This window comes from Phyllobates terribilis, unplaced genomic scaffold (genome assembly GCF_046119375.1).
Source record: "Phyllobates terribilis strain yellow unplaced genomic scaffold, ASM4611937v1 Scaffold_9__5_contigs__length_417890890, whole genome shotgun sequence".
NCBI classification, from domain to species: Eukaryota; Metazoa; Chordata; class Amphibia; order Anura; family Dendrobatidae; genus Phyllobates; species Phyllobates terribilis.
This window is the reverse complement of record NW_027362769.1, coordinates 190488271-190506055: the sequence shown is the minus strand read 5'-3', so window position 1 is coordinate 190506055 and position 17785 is coordinate 190488271. Positions and strand designations below refer to the sequence as shown.

Below are 17785 nucleotides of genomic sequence, written 5' to 3'. Positions count from 1 at the left end.
CGGGCGAGGAGATGAGGAAGGGAGCGTTATCCGCTGTGTCGGGCGAGGAGATGAGGAAGGGAGCGTTATCCGCTGTGTCGGGCGAGGAGATGAGGAAGGGAGCGTTATCCGCTGTGTCGGGCGAGGAGATGAGGAAGGGAGCGTTATCCGCTGTGTCGGGCGAGGAGATGAGGAAGGGAGCGTTATCCGCTGTGTCGGGCGAGGAGATGAGGAAGGGAGCGTTATCCGCTGTGTCGGGCGAGGAGATGAGGAAGGGAGCGTTATCCGCTGTGCCGGTCGAGGAGATGGGGGGGGGGGGGCGCGTTATCCGCTGTGCCGGTCGAGGAGATGGGGGGGGGGGGGGGGGGCGTTATCCGCTGTGCCAGCCAAGGAGATGGGGGGGAGGGGGCATTATCCGCTGTTGCGGGCGAAGAGATGGGCATTATCCGCTGTTGCCGGCGAGGAGATGTGGGGGGCGTTATCTGCTGTGCAGGGCGAGGAGATGGGTGAGGGGGTGTTGCGAGGGGGGGCGGGCGTCATCTGCTGTTCCGGGCGAGGAGATGGGGGGGGGGGGGGGTGTTATCTGCTGTGCCGCCGGGTGAGGAGATTGGGGGGAGGGGTGCATTACCCTCTGCTCTGGGAGGGAGGGGGCGCGTTACCCTCTGTGCCAGGCGAGGAGATTGGGGGGGTGTTGCCCGCTGTACTGAAGGCTGCGGTTGGCGTTAGATTGATGTTGACAAATAACATATCTAAAAAGCCTAAAATCTTGTGGCTCTTTCTGGCAATGGTGGGACCTCTGTATAGTTGGGAGCCGTGCCCTCTGTGTACCCTGGGGGGATGTGCCCCGTTACATTCTGTGTAGCATCTGGGAAGTAAGGGTTTGTCCTCTGTATATTCTGGGGAGGGTGAGGATACAGCTGGAGACCCCTGGATTGTGCGGCGTGTGATGGTCTCTGTCGTCTCCACAGAACAAACTCTTCCCACAAGCCATCTTCTATCTACAGAAGACCTTCCAGGTGCGAAGACCCAGCAGCTCCATATTACTGAGCCGGTATGTGTGTGTGTGTGAATATATATATATATATATATATATATATATATATATATATATATATATATATATATATATATATATATATATATATATACAGTACAGACCAAAAGTTTGGACACACCTTCTCATTTAAAGATTTTTCTGTATTTTCATGACTATGAACATTGTACATTCACACTGAAGGCATCAAAACTATGAATTACCACATGTGGAATTATATACTTAACAAAGAAGAGTGAAACAACTGAAAATATGTCTTATATTCTAGGGTCTTCACAGTAGCCCCCTTTTGCTTTGATGACTGCTTTGCACACTCTTGGCATTCTCTTGATGAGCTTCAAGAGGTAATCACCAGAAATGGTCTTCCAACAATCTTGAAGGAGTTCCCAGAGATGCTTAGCACTTGTTGGCCCTTTTGCCTTCACTCTGCGGTCCAGCTCACCCCAAACCATCTCGATTGGGTTCAGGTCTGGTGACTGTGGAGGCCAGGTCATCTGGCGTAGCCCCCCATCACTCTCCTTCTTGGTCATATAGCCCTTACACAGCCTGGAGGTGTTTGAGGTCATTGTCCTGTTGAAAAATAAATGATGGTCCAACTAAACGCAAACCGGATGGAATAGCATGCCGCTGCAAGATGCTGTGGTAGCCATGCTGGTTCAGTATGCCTTCAATTATGAATAAATCCCCAACAGTGTCACCAGCAAAGCACCCCCACACCATCACACCTCCTCCTCCATGCTTCATGGTGGGAACCAGGCATGTAGAGCCCATCCGTTCACCTTTTCTACGTCGCACAAAGACACGGTGGTTGGAACCAAAGATCTCAAATATGGACTCACCAGACCAAAGCACAGATTTCCACTGGTCTAATGTCCATTCCTTGTGTTCTTTAGCCCAAACAAGTCTCTTCTGCTTGTTGCCTGTCCTTAGCAGTGGTTTCCTAGCAGCTATTTTACCATGAAGGCCTGCTGCACAAAGTCTCATCTTAACAGTTGTTGTAGAGATGTGTCTGCTGCTAGAACTCTGTGTGGCATTGACCTGGTCTCTAATCTGAGCTGCTGTTAACCTGCGATTTCTGAGGCTGGTGACTCGGATAAACTTATCCTCAGAAGCAGAGGTGACTCTTGGTCTTCCTTTCCTGGAGCGTTCCTCATGTGAGCCAGTTTCTTTGTAGCGCTTGATGGTTTTTGCAACTGCACTTGGGGACACTTTCAAAGTTTGCCCAATTTTTCGGACTGACTGACCTTCATTTCTTAAAGTAATGATGGCCACTCGTTTTTCTTTACTTAGCAGCTGTTTTCTTCCCATAATACAACTTCTAACAGTCTATTCAGTAGGACTATCAGCTGTGTATCCACCAGACTTCTGCACAACACAACTGATGGTCCCAACCCCATTTATAAGGCAAGAAATCCCACTTATTAAAGCTGACAGGGCACACCTGTGAAGTGAAGACCATTTCTGGTGACTACCTCTTGAAGCTCATCAAGAAAATGCCAAGAGTGTGCAAAACAGTCATCAAAGCAAAAGGTGGCTACTGTGAAGACCCTAGAATATAAGACATATTTTCAGTTGTTTCACACTTTTTTGTTAAGTATATAATTCCACATGTGGTAATTCATAGTTTTGATGCCTTCAGTGTGAATGTACAATGTTCATAGTCATGAAAATACAGAAAAATCTTTAAATGAGAAGGTGTGTCCAAACTTTTGGTCTGTACTGTGTATATATATATATATATATATATATATATATATATATATTATACACTTTACTGATACCCCATCCCCCACCCCCTGTTACATAGGAGTAAGTGCTCGGCCGCCATCATTAACAGTGATTTTGATTAACATTTTCTGGTCCATAAACAGCTGACAACACAGCAGAGGATCTCATTGTGGAACGTTGTCAGTCAGGAGAAGGAGCAAATACATTTCCCAGGCATCAGATCTACCATGGACGCTGTGAAGACGTCATTAAGAAGAGGCGGAAAACTGGCACCACAGCGACATTACCAAAAACTGGACGGGGGGGGGGGGGGAGACGGTGCCTTTTCTTAAAAAGAGAATCATCCAGGCCCGTTGATGTGTTACCAAACCCTCCACCGTGTCGGCCAGAAGCAGGAAATGTGTTCACTCTGATGAGACCGAGGGGGAACTTTGTGGCCATAATTCCAAAAGGCGCAAAAGCAACACCACATATCACCAGAATACCTCCCCATCCCCACAGTGAGGCATGGTGGGGGCAGCATTGTGCTCGGAGGCTAGGGCTTTAGACAAGGGGGAGGGGATTATGGACAGAACAAATCTCAGTCAGTTTTACATCAGAACCTCCCGGCCGCTGCTAAAAGCTGAAGATGAGGAGGAATTTCACCTTTCAGCGACAACGACCCTGAGCGACCTCCAAAATCACCAAAAGAACGGCTTCACCAGAAGATGGAAGTTCTGGAGTGGCCGAGCCCAGACCTAAACCCAAGAGACACTCTGTGGTGACCTGAAGAGGGCGCTGTACACAAGAGATGCCCCCACAACCTGACAGATGTGGAGCTGCTGCAAGGAGGAGCCGGCAAAGATCGCCAATTCTAGATGTGCCGAGTGATAGACCCCGACCCAAAAAGACTGAACGCTGACAGAAATGCACAGGGGACGGCAACAAAGTATTAGTGGGAGGGTGTGCAGATTTATGCAACCGCATTATTTTGGTGATTTATGTATCTTCTCCCCGAAAAGATTTCAGTTTGTTTCTCACTGAATTTGTACAGATTATGGCGACATTAAATGGGGGAAAAAGTTCTGAAATGTTCCTTCTTGTAGATGTAGTATATCCACTGTATATTATATATACTGCACCGCCCTCCCCTGTGGTATATATTATGTATACTGGGCTGTTTGTTCCTCTGCAGACAGTGTGTGAAGAATCAGTATGTGAGGAGGACGGCGGATGCTCGGAGGTTCTGCCATGAAGGCTGCGCTGAGCACACGCGGTGTGGACCGGTCATAGTCCCTGAGGATCACCTGCAGGTAGCGTCACGTCTCCGGGCTCCGGCTGTCCTGGGGCGGCCCATGACCTCTGATGTATCGGGAGTGAAGGCTAGTCAACGGCGTGGCAGCTACACATTGCGTTTTTGCTGTGTTTTCTTTCTGCAGTAAAACCTGATCTCTTGCCAGGAGGTTTGACCAAGATTTTTCTTGCTTTTTTTGCTTGTTTTTTTGGTGCGTTTTTTCAGCGGTTTTTTTCACCAACCATTACTTCCAATGGGTGAAAAAATGCTGAAAGACGTGACATGCTCTATTCAGCAAAAAACCCATGGAAAGCAGAAAATACCGATTAGAAAAATCCAAGCTGTGTGCACGAGACTTCTGGAATCTCATAGACTTTGCTGGTGCTGCAAAAGACAGCTGAAAACTTGCATTAAAAACGCATAAACCCCCCCCCCCCCCAAGATGTGTGAACATAGCCAAAGAAGAGTGATATTTCCAAAGGACGCACAGGTTTAGTATAGGGTCTTATGTTCGATCAGGGTCTTTTCATCGTATTACTGCCCTCGGGGCATCAGATCTGAGGCGTCAGACGTCGGATTACTGTCCTCACCGATGCGATTCGTCGGTCGGATTACTGCCCTCACCGATGCGATTCGTCGGTCGGATTACTGCCCTCACCGATGCGATTCGTCGGTCGGATTACTGCCCTCACCGATGCGATTCGTCGGTCGGATTACTGCCCTCACCCATGCGATTCGGCGGTCGTCCGGATTACTGCCCTCACCCATGCGATTCGGCGGTCGTCCGGATTACTGCCCTCACCCATGCGATTCGGCGGTCGTCCGGATTACTGCCCTCACCCATGCGATTCGGCGGTCGTCCGGATTACTGCCCTCACCCATGCGATTCGGCGGTCGTCCGGATTACTGCCCTCACCCATGCGATTCGGCGGTCGTCCGGATTACTGCCCTCACCCATGCGATTCGGCGGTCGTCCGGGTTAGTGCACATACTGACTGATGAGTGACGGAGCGACGCTCTGTAGGTCTCTGTATCTTGTGTACTATGTCCGTGCCTCTGATCGCCATTATTGTTTCCCGCTGTGATTTAGCAATGTTTGCTGTGCCGAAACAAGTACTGTGGGACGTCCGGACCCCCAGACAGTGGAGGGGTGCGAGATGCCGACTTTATCCTCTATGTGAGCGCGATCACCACCGAGAGATGCAGCCAGGAGAATATTGTGGCATATGCTGCCTACTGCCAGCTGGAAGCAGAAATGGACCGGTACGGACAGGCATTAACGGGGGCAAACAAGTGGGCAGACAACAAGGTTTGCTGTCTCTCTGGCTGTTATAACCTGCTGCAGACATGATGCATCACCAGACCCCGGCTTCTGGTCGCGGTTTTGAGGAATCTTACCTGGTCCTCGTGGGCTTTCCTGATCAATGATTGAAACTGTTTTATTGTCCTCACATACTGAAGTTTTCAAGCACTGTAGATGTCACCGAGCCCCCGCCGCTGTCCAGTGTAGACGTCACCGAGCCCCCGTCGCTGTCCAGTGTAGACGTCACCGAGCCCCCGCCGCTGTCCAGTGTAGACGTCACCGAGCCCCCGCCGCTGTCCAGTGTAGACGTCACCGAGCCCCCGCCGCTGTCCAGTGTAGACGTCACCGAGCCCCCGCCGCTGTCCAGTGTAGACGTCACCGAGCCCCCGCCGCTGTCCAGTGTAGACGTCACCGAGCCCCCGCCGCTGTCCAGTGTAGACGTCACCGAGCCCCCGCCGCTGTCCAGTGTAGACGTCACCGAGCCCCCGCCGCTGTCCAGTGTAGACGTCACCGAGCCCCCGCCGCTGTCCAGTGTAGACGTCACCGAGCCCCCGCCGCTGTCCAGTGTAGACGTCACCGAGCCCCCGCCGCTGTCCAGTGTAGGCGTCACCGAGCCCCCGCCGCTGTCCAGTGTAGGCGTCACCGAGCCCCCGCCGCTCTCCAGTGTAGGCGTCTCCGAGCCCCCGCCGCGCCGCACTGGAGGTGTCACAGAGCCCCCACCGCGCTCCACTGTAGGTGGCCATTCACTGAACCAGGGGCCATTTTCCATGGGAATTGAGCTAAGATTCCTCAGGAACTTGTCCAGGAGTTGGCTTTTGTTTATACATCACATCTGCAGCAGGTTGTAACAGCCAGTGGGGCTCTGCTAAGCAGTAAAGTCAATAGTCATAAAGGAATGAATAAGCCTGAGACTATAGATTGTCACCCCTCATGTGCCCCCGTTACTTTGATGACGGCTTTACACCCCGGTGGCTTCTCAGCAGCTTCATCAGGTCATCACCTGGATTGGCTCCAATGATCAGGTCTCCTCCTTCAGAGATCATGGTGAAATCTCCGGCCATCGGTGTTTCTGCCCATCAGGTGTCTTGTAGTGGCAGTGTCGGTGCACAACTCCATACAGCGCCGTTGTAACCCAGAATATGGCAAGAATCGATCAACTAAGACATGAAGGTCAGACGACCTGGAAATTTTGCTAGAACTTTGAAGGTGTCATCAAGTCCAATCAGGAAAACCATCAATCACTTTTGATGAAACTGGCTTTCATGTGGACAGCCCCAGGAAAAGGAAATACAGAGAATTACCTCTGCTGCAGAGGATAAGTCCATCAGAATTTCCAGCCTAAGAGGGCACAGATTATCGGCTCCTCAGATAACAGCTGTTATAAATGATGCACAGACATCAAGTAGCAGGCACCTCACAACACCGCCATGTCATTGTGAGACGCAGAGTGGAGCGGATGGATTCTACATGTGCCGTGCCCACTGTGAAGTATGGGGATGGTGGAGGTGTCACGGGTGTGTCAGGTGTGACAGACAGTCGCTCTGGAGTCGGCTGCAGAAGGTCACTCCGCATGACATTGCAGACACCTTCTTGATTCTCTCATCTCTTTAGTATGGCTATATCTTTCTTCCTTTAGGACCCAGCAGCTACCTCGACCTTTTGCTGCTGATTGACTCACCCTTGCTTGGTAGTTAAAGACTCTCAGTTTCTCCAGAGAGTTGCCGGTGATAGTTCTATGTAACTCTGTGCAGTCTTGGAGCAACAGCAGTTGGTTAGTTTCTTCTCTGGTGCCCTTGGAAGCAGGGCTGTGGAGTCGGTAAGCCAAACCTCTGACACCGACTCCATGACTCAGACTCCCTCATACACGGCTCATGTGTAGTGGGTGGGCTTCCTTCCCCTCTTCCCTTTGTGTTGCACTTAGTCTTTCCCTCACCTTGCGTGACAGGGGGTCTCTGCTGGTGACCCTGGGGGTGATTTATTCCACATGCATGGCGCATTACCCAACGATCGCCAACCATGAACATAAAACACGTCCAGGGTATATAAGCCCGATGTGACCGAGTGGGGTGGTGGCGACATCACCGACCTCAACCAATGGAGATGGTCTGGGATGAGGTGGACACAAAGACAAAGCAGCCGACAAGCGCGGAGCACCTGAACTGATCCAAGACTGCTGGAGCCGCGGAGAGAAGTCGAGGGGTGTGGAGCCGCCATCAGAGTAACGGGGGCACGTGAGGAGCGGAGGGGTGACACATACTGGGTTGTCACACGTCTTTCTTTTTTCCATATCTGTTTCTTCTTATGTTATTGGGTTTTGCTGCTTTCAGCCTGATCTATAATGTGCACAATAAGAAGGGAGAAAACCATTGCATGAGCCGGGGGTCGTGTATTGTGACTGATCCTGTACACATAGAGTTTCCATTGTAATTCTTGCTAGATCAGACCATTTTTGTCCTTGTAGACCCATTGCCGGATATGCCAACCTGTGCCCCAACATGATCTCCACCCAGCCTCAGGAGTTTGCGGGCATGTTATCCACAGTGAAACACGAGATCATCCATGCTCTGGTACGTAACTCCAGGGTGCTGCCGCTGCTGGGGCCGCCGAGGCGTGGGGCGCTGCTGTTGCCGCCGCTGGGGCCGCCGAGGGGTGGGGCGCTGCTGCCGCCGCTGGGGCCGCCGAGGGGTGGGGCGCTGGGGCCGCTACAGCCGCATGCGGTTTATTTTCCACTTTGTTTTTACGTTTTTGGTATGTGTCCCATCACTTTTACTTTCTCATTTTTTTTAAAGTGGGTGTGGTTAGACAGGAGGGGGCGGGGTCAAGTCGGTTGAACATATTTACTATAAATTACTCCAAACATTGCCGGAAAGTCTGGGCCTCTCGTGCTGCACCGCTGCTTCTCATCACTTCTGGTGCACGGAAAGCCTAAGATGCTCCTAATGTATTACCAGGCGTCAGACACTAAACAATAGGCGCGATTTACTCCAGATTCTTCGGTTTCCCGCTTTGTGTATGAGCGGCATTACGCCACGTCTTGTCGGGTTGATGTCTGTGATTTCTCGCGGTTTTCCTTTTTCCAGGGGTTTTCGGCCGGACTTTTTGCACTGTACTATGATGATAATGGGGAGCCCCTGACCCCGAGGAACACGAATGGTCTGCCTGTCTTCAATGAGAGGTGAGCGTCCGTCCTGTCCCACGCTGCCGGAGATGTGCGTGGTGTCACCGGCTCCCTTCATTGCAGCCTCGGTGTTTACCAGTGGGGAGAGAAGGTGGTCCGCACCGTGACCAGGACCTGGGAGGTCAGAGGAGCCAGGACGGTCCAACACAAAGTCCAGCTGCTGGTCACGCCGAGGGTCACGGTGAGTGTGTGTTACAGATGTGAGCAGAGACGTATACGGCACATATAGAAGTGGTGACTCCTATAACGCTGCACTCCACGGCCTGCAGACCCCGAGGGCAGCAAAGAAATGGCCTCCGTCGTCTGTGCCCTCGCTCTGCACCAGCTCGCACTTTCTCATATGAGACCTGGAGATGGTAGAATTAAAGGGATAAAGATTCAGTAAAGGGAACGGCTCTCCTTTGTTTATAATGAGTAAAACCAGATACAAGAGGGGTATTCATCTTTTCGTAGGAATTCTTATTTCCTGTGTTCTGTACAAGATTTTTGGGACGGGCACCGAGCCCGCTCATCTTTTTTTTTTTTTTTCCTGCTTATCTTGTTTAGAGAGAGGTTTTGTAGCATACCCTGCCCGATACCCCCATCCTCTGGTGGTGACACCGACCCCCGCCCTCTGGTGGCGACAGTGACCCTGCCCGAGACCCCCGCCCTCTGGTGGTGACAGCGACCTCCGCCCTCTGGTGGTGACAGTGACCCTGCCCGAGACCCTCGCCCTCTGATGGTGACAGCGACCTCCGCCCTCTGGTGGTGACAGTGACCCTGCCTGCGACCCCTGCCCTCTGGTGGCGACGGTGACCCTGCCCGCGACCCCCGCCCACTGGTGGCGACGATGACCCTGCCCGAGACCCCCGCCCTCTGGTGGTGACAGCGACCTCTGCCCTCTGGTGGTGACAGTGACCCTGCCTGCGACCCCTGCCCTCTGGTGGCGACGGTGACCCTGCCCGCGACCCCCGCCCACTGGTGGCGACGGTGACCCTGCCCGAGACCCCCGCCCTCTGGTGGTGACAGCGACCTCCGCCCTCTGGTGGCGACAGTGACCCTGCCTGCGACCCCTGCCCTCTGGTGGTGACGGTGACCCTGCCCAAGACCCCCGCCCTCTGGTGGCGACGGTGACCCTGCCCAAGACCCCCGCCCTCTGGTGGTGACGGCGACCCTGCTGACTCTTTCCCAGTCTACACAGTCGAGAGCCTGATGATGTGTTTTCCTGTCTCGGCTCGTGTGTATGGCCGTTGTATGGCCGCTGTATGGCCGTTGTGTGGCCGCTGTATGGCCGTTGTATTGTGTGTTTCAGGAGGAGGTGCGCCATCACTTTGACTGCCCGGTCCTGGAGGGCATGGAGCTGGAGAACCAGGGCGGCATCGGAACAGAGCTGAACCACTGGGAGAAGAGGCTGCTGGAGGTGCGGTGGGCTCCTCGGGGGTCTCTAGCAGTCCACAATCTGTGGCCTCTGCCTGTTGTATAACCACAACTCCCAGCAGACAGGATGGCCGCACTCTTTGGGCATGCTGGGAGTTGTGGAGAGCCTCGGGCTGGGAATAGCCGTTGTAGCTTTCTTCCACTTCTTAATTTGCTTTTCCCAATGTTGAACCACAGAATGAAGCCATGACGGGGTCCCACACCCAGAACAGGGTCTTCTCCAGGATCACGCTGGCACTGATGGAGGACACGGGGTGAGTACTGACTATAAGCGGGGATCCGTCACGTCTCCGTCCATTTCTGCTCTTCTCTTTGTATTCGTCATGACGTATCGAGCTCTTGTTCTGATTCCTGTAATCTGACATCCAGAAATCCTGATCCTGCACGAATGTGGGACAGATGGTGACGAGGGCGGGTGCAGCCATACACATAAGATCAGTGTCGGCCGGACTTCAGGCTCTGTTCACACACGCACCTTCCTTCAGTTTCCTGTATGCTGTTGGGTCACTCCTGCCCCCTACAGTAGACGTATCCCGAGCCCTCTTGTATGTTGGGATGTCGGCCCACCGTCCTGCACTGTTCCATACAGTGGTAACCAGTAAGGTGCGGACACCAGTATAATGGATTCCCACCGATGACCGGTGTCTCTGGACGGCTGCGCTCATTGGTCAGGAGCGAAACAAGAATTTACCACGGACGTGTCCGACTCATACGTCAGCTTGTGACACTACACGTGGCAAACGCCACCTCCAGTCACTGTGAAAAGTATGGTGTGGTAGTGGATGCCACGGTACGCACATCCACCTGCACTATTACAGCCAGAAAGACACAATCCTGATGTATCCCACCAGGTGCGACCTCCCTCCACTCAGTGGGGTCCACAGATGGGAGTATTGTGTGTGATTGGGGGTCTCGGTGCAAATGCCCGACAAGGGATGGGATCTGGAGGGACGTGCGCTGGTGCAGAGACCTCGAGACGCGAGACCTTGAGACGTGAGACCTCGAGACGCGAGACCTCACACCTCAGCCCCGCGGCCTCCACTTCCCGTGGTCTTACTCCAACTCTTCTCTTCCCAGCTGGTACCGGGCGGATTACAGCATGGCGCAGCGGCTGGACTGGGGCCGCGGGAAAGGATGTGACTTCGTAATGAAAAGCTGCAAGTCCTGGATCGATCAGCAGAGCAGAGAGTAAGACGAGTCCTGTGAGCGTCCGCGCCGCACATACACGGTGTACATAACGGTGTCTGTTCATAGGAAGCAAAACGTCAGCCCCTTCTGTGACACGCTCCGCAGCAACCCCCTGAAGCTGAGCTGCCGGCAGGACCAGAGGGCGGTGGCCGTATGTAACCTGCAGAGGTTCCCCGGGAGCCTTCCCCCGGAGTATCAGGTATGTGGGGGTCACGGCGTCCACAGGTCTGGTGCGAGGAGTGAGGTGAGGGGTGGGCTCCTGACACTTAGCAAAGGCCGTTCACATAAGGTTACAGGGTATGGCATGCTCCAGGCTATGGACGCCCCACAGACGCTACGTCTGGGCGCTGTTTTCCTATCGCGTCAGTCTCCGGTTCAGGGGTCGCGTTTCTGTTACTTATTGCCGTCTGTTCTTCGTTCCTGATCCGTCTTGCTTTGTGTCCTCAGTATTTCGACCACATCCCCGGGGTCTTACAGGACGACCTCTCCTACTATGGGGGGGCCGTGGAGATCGCGGACTTCTGCCCGTTCACCCAGGAGTTCAGCTGGCATTTGAGCGGAGAATACCAGAGAAGTTCGGACTGCACCGTGCCCCAGAACCAGCCAGGTCCGTCAGAAGCATTAGGGTCACACAGACATGGGTGGACGATCGGTGTATTGGGGCAGCTTGGGAGCACGGCAATCTCTTGTTCTGCTGCGGGGGCTGAGTATGGCCAGGGGGGACTGAGCGTGATGGGGAGGGGGGCTGGGCGTGGCCGGGGGGGCTGACCGTGGCCGGGGGGTGAGTGGGGGCTGACCGTGGCCGGGGGGTGAGTGGGGGCTGACCGTGGCCGGGGGGTGAGTGGGGGCTGACCGTGGCCGGGGGGTGAGTGGGGGCTGACCGTGGCCGGGGCGTCTGCGGCACCACATCTGACTTATCCTGCTGCGCCCTCAGGAGTGAGCAGAGCCTGCAACGTCCACCTGAACCCAGCGGGACCCTCTGTGTGATACACATGAGTGTAGACCCCCGAATAACTTAATTATCAATTTCTTCATATGAGAATAGTATAAAACCATAGTGACGGCCACTGTCTCCACAGGGTAACATTGTGTATATATTCTGCAAGGTCCCTTTGCTTTTTAACTCCCATGATATTTTTCACTCCATACGTTACATTTGCGTAGCGTCCATGAAGACGCCCCTTTGTTGTTATTTCCGCGCCCCGATGTTGTTGTTGCCTCTGCGCCCCGTTGTTGTTGTTGTTGCCTCTGCGCCCCGTTGTTGTTGCCTCTGCGCCCCATTGTTGTTGCCTCTGCGCCCCGTTGGTGTTGCCTCTGCGCCCCGTTGTTGTTGCCTCTGCGCCCCGTTGTTGTTGCCTCTGCGCCCCGATGTTGTTGTTGCCTCTGCGCCCCGATGTTGTTGTTGCCTCTGCGCCCCGATGTTGTTGTTGCCTCTGCGCCCCGATGTTGTTGTTGCCTCTGCGCCCCGATGTTGTTGTTGCCTCTGCGCCCCGATGTTGTTGTTGCCTCTGCGCCCCGATGTTGTTGTTGCCTCTGCGCCCCGATGTTGTTGTTGCCTCTGCGCCCCGATGTTGTTGTTGCCTCTGCGCCCCGATGTTGTTGTTGCCTCTGCGCCCCGATGTTGTTGTTGCCTCTCCGCCCCGATGTTGTTGTTGTTGCCTCTGCGCCCCGTTGTTGTTGTTGTTGCCTCTGCGCCCCGTTGTTGTTGTTGTTGCCTCTGCGCCCCATTGTTGTTGTTGTTGCCTCTGCGCCCCATTGTTGTTGTTGTTGCCTCTGCGCCCCATTGTTGTTGTTGTTGCCTCTGCGCCCCGTTGTTGTTGTTGTTGCCTCTGCGCCCCATTGTTGTTTCCGCACCCCGTCCTTCACACGTGGGATGATGGCCGCGTTTCTTCGGTCCGTGCAGATTTGTTGCGTTGCTTGTGCCCCATCCCCGTTCTGTGCAGCTGACTTCAGCAGTATATCCTCGGGGTTATGGACTTGTTCACACATTGCTGATTTGCTGCGTGCTCTCGGTCCTGATTACACAAGCAGCAGTCATTTCAGAAATCCAGTCCTCGCGACGCTACGGATAATTTCCATCTGGGATTTCTCCTCTTGATTTCACACTTTGCTATACAGGAGGGGAAATCCTCGGCCAAACGTGAACGTGGTGGATCCGTGCGTCCTGCGCGGGCGGCGGCGCCCTCTGTCGGTCAGACTGTGGTGTGCGGTCACTGACTGCGGTGACGGGGATGTTACATGAGGATCTATAGAGGTGTCATGTACTGATCGGCCTGTGTCCTGCGCAGACACTACATGTGCACGGCCGTCACCTGCCTTCTGCACTACTACTCCCATCAGATGGTGATTTTTCTGTATGTTCCAGCTGAATCCAAGAATTATGGAGCCGAGCGCTACGGGCCGGAGTCCGTCTGCGTGCAGCAGAGATCGGCCTTTATCATGGAGCAGTGCACAAAAAAGCTGAGTTACCCGGACTGGGGGAGCGGCTGCTATCAGGTGCGTCACTGCCACTAGGGTGTAAGAAATGGCGCTAACATTGCTAGTATGCCGCTGTAATCAAACGGGTCCCCTCCTCCTCCACCGTATATACTGCAGCGGCCCTAACCACAGATGCCGGCTGCTGTATAACCAGAGCTGCAGGCTGTCCAGAGAACGCGCTCCATAGCATGCTGCGTCAGCCTGCGGAGCGTGCTGCGTCAGCCTGCGGAGCGTGCTGCGTCAGCCTGCGGAGCGTGCTATGTCTGCGGGCAGGCTGTCCAGAGAGCGCGCTCCATGGCGTGCTGCGTCAGTCTGCGGGCGGGCTGTCCAGAGAGCGCGACCACGGCGTGCTGCGTCAGTCTGCGGGCGATCTGTCCAGAGAGCGCGCTCCACGGCGTGCTGCTTCAGTCTGCGGGCGGGCTTTCCGGAGAGCGCGCTCCACGGCGTGCTGCGTCAGTCTGTGGAGCGTGCTGCGTCAGTCTGTGGAGCGTGCTGCGTCAGTCTGTGGAGCGTGCTGCGTCAGTCTGTGGGCGGGCTGTCCGGAGAGCCAGCTCCACGGCGTGCTGCGTCAGTCTGCGGGCGGGCTGTCCGGAGAGTCAGCTCCACGGCGTGCTGCGTCAGTCTGCGGGCGGGCTGTCCGGAGAGCCAGCTCCATGGCGTGCTGCGTCAGTCTGCGGGCGGGCTGTCCGGAGAGTCAGCTCCATGGCGTGCTGCGTCAGTCTGCGGGCGGGCTGTCCGGAGAGTCAGCTCCATGGCGTGCTGCGTCAGTCTGCGGGCGGGCTGTCCGGAGAGCCAGCTCCATGGCGTGCTGCGTCAGTCTGCGGGCGGGCTGTCCGGAGAGTCAGCTCCATGGCGTGCTGCGTCAGTCTGCGGGCGGTCTGTCCGGAGAGCGCGCTCCACGGCGTGCTGCGTCAGTCTGCGGAGCGTGCTGCGTCAGTCTGTGGAGCGTGCTGCGTCTGCGGGCGGGCTGTCCAGAGAGCGCGCTCCACGGCGTGCTGCTTCAGTCTGCGGGCAGGCTGTCCAGAGAGCGCGACCACGGCGTGCTGCGTCAGTCTGCGGGCGATCTGTCCAGAGAGCGCGCTCCACGGCGTGCTGCTTCAGTCTGCGGGCGGGCTGTCCGGAGAGCGCGCTCCACGGCGTGCTGCGTCAGTCTGCGGGCGGGCTGTCCGGAGAGCGCGCTCCACGGCGTGCTGCGTCAGTCTGCGGAGCGTGCTGCGTCAGTCTGTGGAGCGTGCTGCGTCTGCGGGCGGGCTGTCCAGAGAGCGCGCTCCACGGCGTGCTGCTTCAGTCTGCGGGCGGGCTGTCCGGAGAGCCAGCTCCATGGCGTGCTGCGTCAGTCTGCGGGCGGGCTGTCCGGAGAGCCAGCTCCATGGCGTGCTGCGTCAGTCTGCGGGCGGGCTGTCCAGAGAGCACGCTCCACGGCGTCATGTGACTACAATCAGGTGGTAGGTTACATTGGAGGCCATGCTGAGGGTCTGTCACGTCTCATCCTACAGGTGGGCTGCACCCCGGAGGGCCTGCACATCTGGCTGGAGGACAGCCCCTACCTCTGCAGCCGGGCCGGCCAGGTCATCGCTGTCAGCACCCAGATCAGCGGCTGGTACTACGAGGGGACGCTCATCTGCCCGTCCTGTTGGGACTTCTGTGACGTTTGTCCTCCAGAACGGGATCCTCCTCCAGACAACCGGACAAGAGCCGCCCCTGTAGGTAAGGTATAGAGCAGGTAATGGGGTGATCTATAGGGGCTGTTCACACCTGCACCAGGACACAACAAAGGGCGCAGCTAGAGACTAGCCGCTAGATCCGTGCCGCCCGGGTCCGGCGTCCAGTCCTGCCATCCTGGGGCCTCTGGTTCGCGCCCAGCTACATAGTGTGGGGTAAGCAGGGTCAGCGGCGGCTGTGACCGCGGGGCAATGGTGAAGACCGGCATCCTGTAGTTACAGCCTTGGGTCACACAGGTGTAACAATGACCTGTGGGGGGTCCGGCTCATGTGCACTAGATGAGGACAGGGGGGTCTGCAGTAACCCCGTCAGTGCTGAGGTCTCGTGTCTTCTGTTCTCTTCAGATCTCTGCTCCTGCTCTTCTAACCTGGTGGTCACCCTGTGGCTTCTCATGCTGAACTTACTCCCCCTGCTGGCGGGGTTGTTCCTGTGCGTGTACAAGTGACAATGCTGCTGTACTCCCGGCCGTGTCCTGTCGACACCCGCTGCACTTTATACGATGTGTGGACGCGCCACGTGCTGGACCCATGGACTGCATCACCCTAGTCTGCGTTGGCACTTTACACGGGAGGCTGGGGCCCCCGAGTGGTGTCAGGGCCCGCACCGCAGCCGTCAGGGTCACTGTATACTCTACCCCTTGAGCGCCGGCTGACTGTATACTAGAAGGCTCGGGGTGAGGCGCTAATCTCTGTATACTCGGTATACGGCCATGTCTGTGCGGACCGCTCTGGGCCGGCCGGGCGTCTCCCCGCGGAGCGGCCGCACCACATGCCATCTTGTTGCACTTTTTCTAGCTCTTGAAAAGTTTTGCTGTTTTCCTCCTTTTCTTCTTCATCGTTTCACCCTTTGCTGTCACTGAATGTAAACAGACGACGTATGAAACCTGCAGACTGCCAGCAGCGGTCCTGACTGCTAGAAAATTCCAGAACTTTTCACTCCTTGTCTTTACTAGACTGGGCGCCGGCCATTTAACTGCTCCATACCGTGCTGTACGAGGGCGTGGAGGAGGGCGAGGCGCGAGCGTGTCTCATGGATGGACGTCAGATCCTCCGCATCATTATACATTATTAATGACTGATAAATTAATTTATATGTGATGAGAATGAGTGATGTGTCCTTAAAGGGCCAGCACGCTGCAAAACTGCACTCATTTACTGCAAGTTGCCAGAGTGGTTTTAAGCCATAAACCTCTTATTTCACTGGTCATAGGTGCACAGACCCCAAAAACCTCAGAACGGCCGCTCCGGTTGGGATGAGGGCATGCTTTGTGAGGAGACTGACATGGGGCGTGCTCTTATAAAGCAGGTCGCCTTGTGGGTGGAGGGGCGAGATGATGGGGGTTGTGAGAGTATTCTGGATGTTTCATCAGGTGATTGGAGCGATGATGGCTTCCCCGGGTCACGGTGCCCGAGCCGAATACATCAGCACATCGTTACTGGAGCAATTGGTCAGACATTGGTCCAATATCTGCACTGAGCGCACCGCCTGCCATGGCCGCCCACCGGTGTGTGAGCAGGAAGGGTCTGCTGCTCCTATTATATGTTGTGTAGCCGCTCAGTTATGGCGCACGTGCGCAGCGCCGAGTATCCCGGGGATATAATGCGATGTACTAGACAAGGAGCAGCCGAGTCATTCACTTATGTGCCCCCCACCCGGCAGTGTTGTCATGTAGCAAGGGCCCGAGACACATCTTCCTTCACCAGTGAGCCCAAGGGTATGAAATGCTGCCACCACTGCCTCCGCCTCCACCACTGCTGCCTCCGCCTCCACCACTGCTGCCTCCGCCTCCACCACTGCTGCCACCGCCTCCACCACTGCAGCCTCCACTGCCTCCACCACGGCTGCCACCTCCACCTCTACTACTGCCGCCTCCACAACTGCCACCTCCTCTACCACTGCCGCCAGGAGGACGGCGTCCTCGTACAGGAAGTGTCACATTTCCACGGTTGGTCAGCGACTCTGGATTTCTCCTAATGTTCAGAAATACATTTGTTTGGGGGAATCCTTACCAGACCCGGTGCTATCAGGTCAGTGGTGATGCCTCCTGTGTGTGGACCGGCTGGACATCGCCCCGCGTCTATGCGCAGATCCTGCAGGGGACGCTCTATACTGCATCCTCTGCATCCTCCCTGAGCCGTCTATCTCTGCACAATATGCACACCGGAGGAATGGAGGTCATGCCCTGTGGAGAGGCGGAAGATCGCTGCGGCACCACGCCGGGGCACCACGCCGCGTCAGGTCCTCATAGTCTGAGGGTCAGAGTTGCACCTTCTGTGTAAATCACCGTATTTTGCATCTTTCTTGATGAGACCCTCAGGATTTTGTCCTTTGGCCGATAAAGTGGCGGAAATCTGCTGGAAGCAGCTGGGGACGATCCTGGCAGGGTATGGGGTGTCCATCCAGTCTGATGGGCCCAGGGCTGATTGTTACCTGTGGATATTTATTGTAACAGAATATTTTATATCT

The 17785-nt window shown here is 55.4% G+C and overlaps 1 protein-coding gene across 1 annotated transcript; it reads left to right on the top strand.

Moving 5' to 3' along the window:
• Positions 1-11: 11 nt before the first annotated feature.
• On the top strand, positions 12-16416 carry LMLN (leishmanolysin like peptidase). Its single transcript, XM_073646131.1, has 15 exons — positions 12-269; positions 948-1030; positions 3936-4053; positions 5125-5297; positions 7799-7904; positions 8418-8512; positions 8579-8696; positions 9807-9914; positions 10109-10185; positions 11009-11119; positions 11186-11318; positions 11567-11726; positions 13485-13615; positions 15094-15304; positions 15664-16416. Exons 1-15 carry the CDS (start codon positions 12-14, stop codon positions 15762-15764), a joined length of 1983 nt encoding a protein of 660 aa, XP_073502232.1. The 3' UTR covers positions 15765-16416.
• The last annotated feature ends 1369 nt before the right edge of the window (positions 16417-17785 follow it).

What these genes read in the sequence shown, in the direction of transcription:
- LMLN (XM_073646131.1), top strand. Translation starts at nt 12, where the DNA reads ATGAGGAAGGGAGCGTTATCCGCTGTGTCGGGCGAGGAGATGAGGAAG. An exon ending in GCACTGATGGAGGACACGGG is followed by an intron (nt 10,186 to 11,008) that starts GTGAGTACTGAC and finishes TTCTCTTCCCAG; the next exon opens with CTGGTACCGGGCGGATTACA. An exon ending in GGGGGAGCGGCTGCTATCAG is followed by an intron (nt 13,616 to 15,093) that starts GTGCGTCACTGC and finishes CTCATCCTACAG; the next exon opens with GTGGGCTGCACCCCGGAGGG.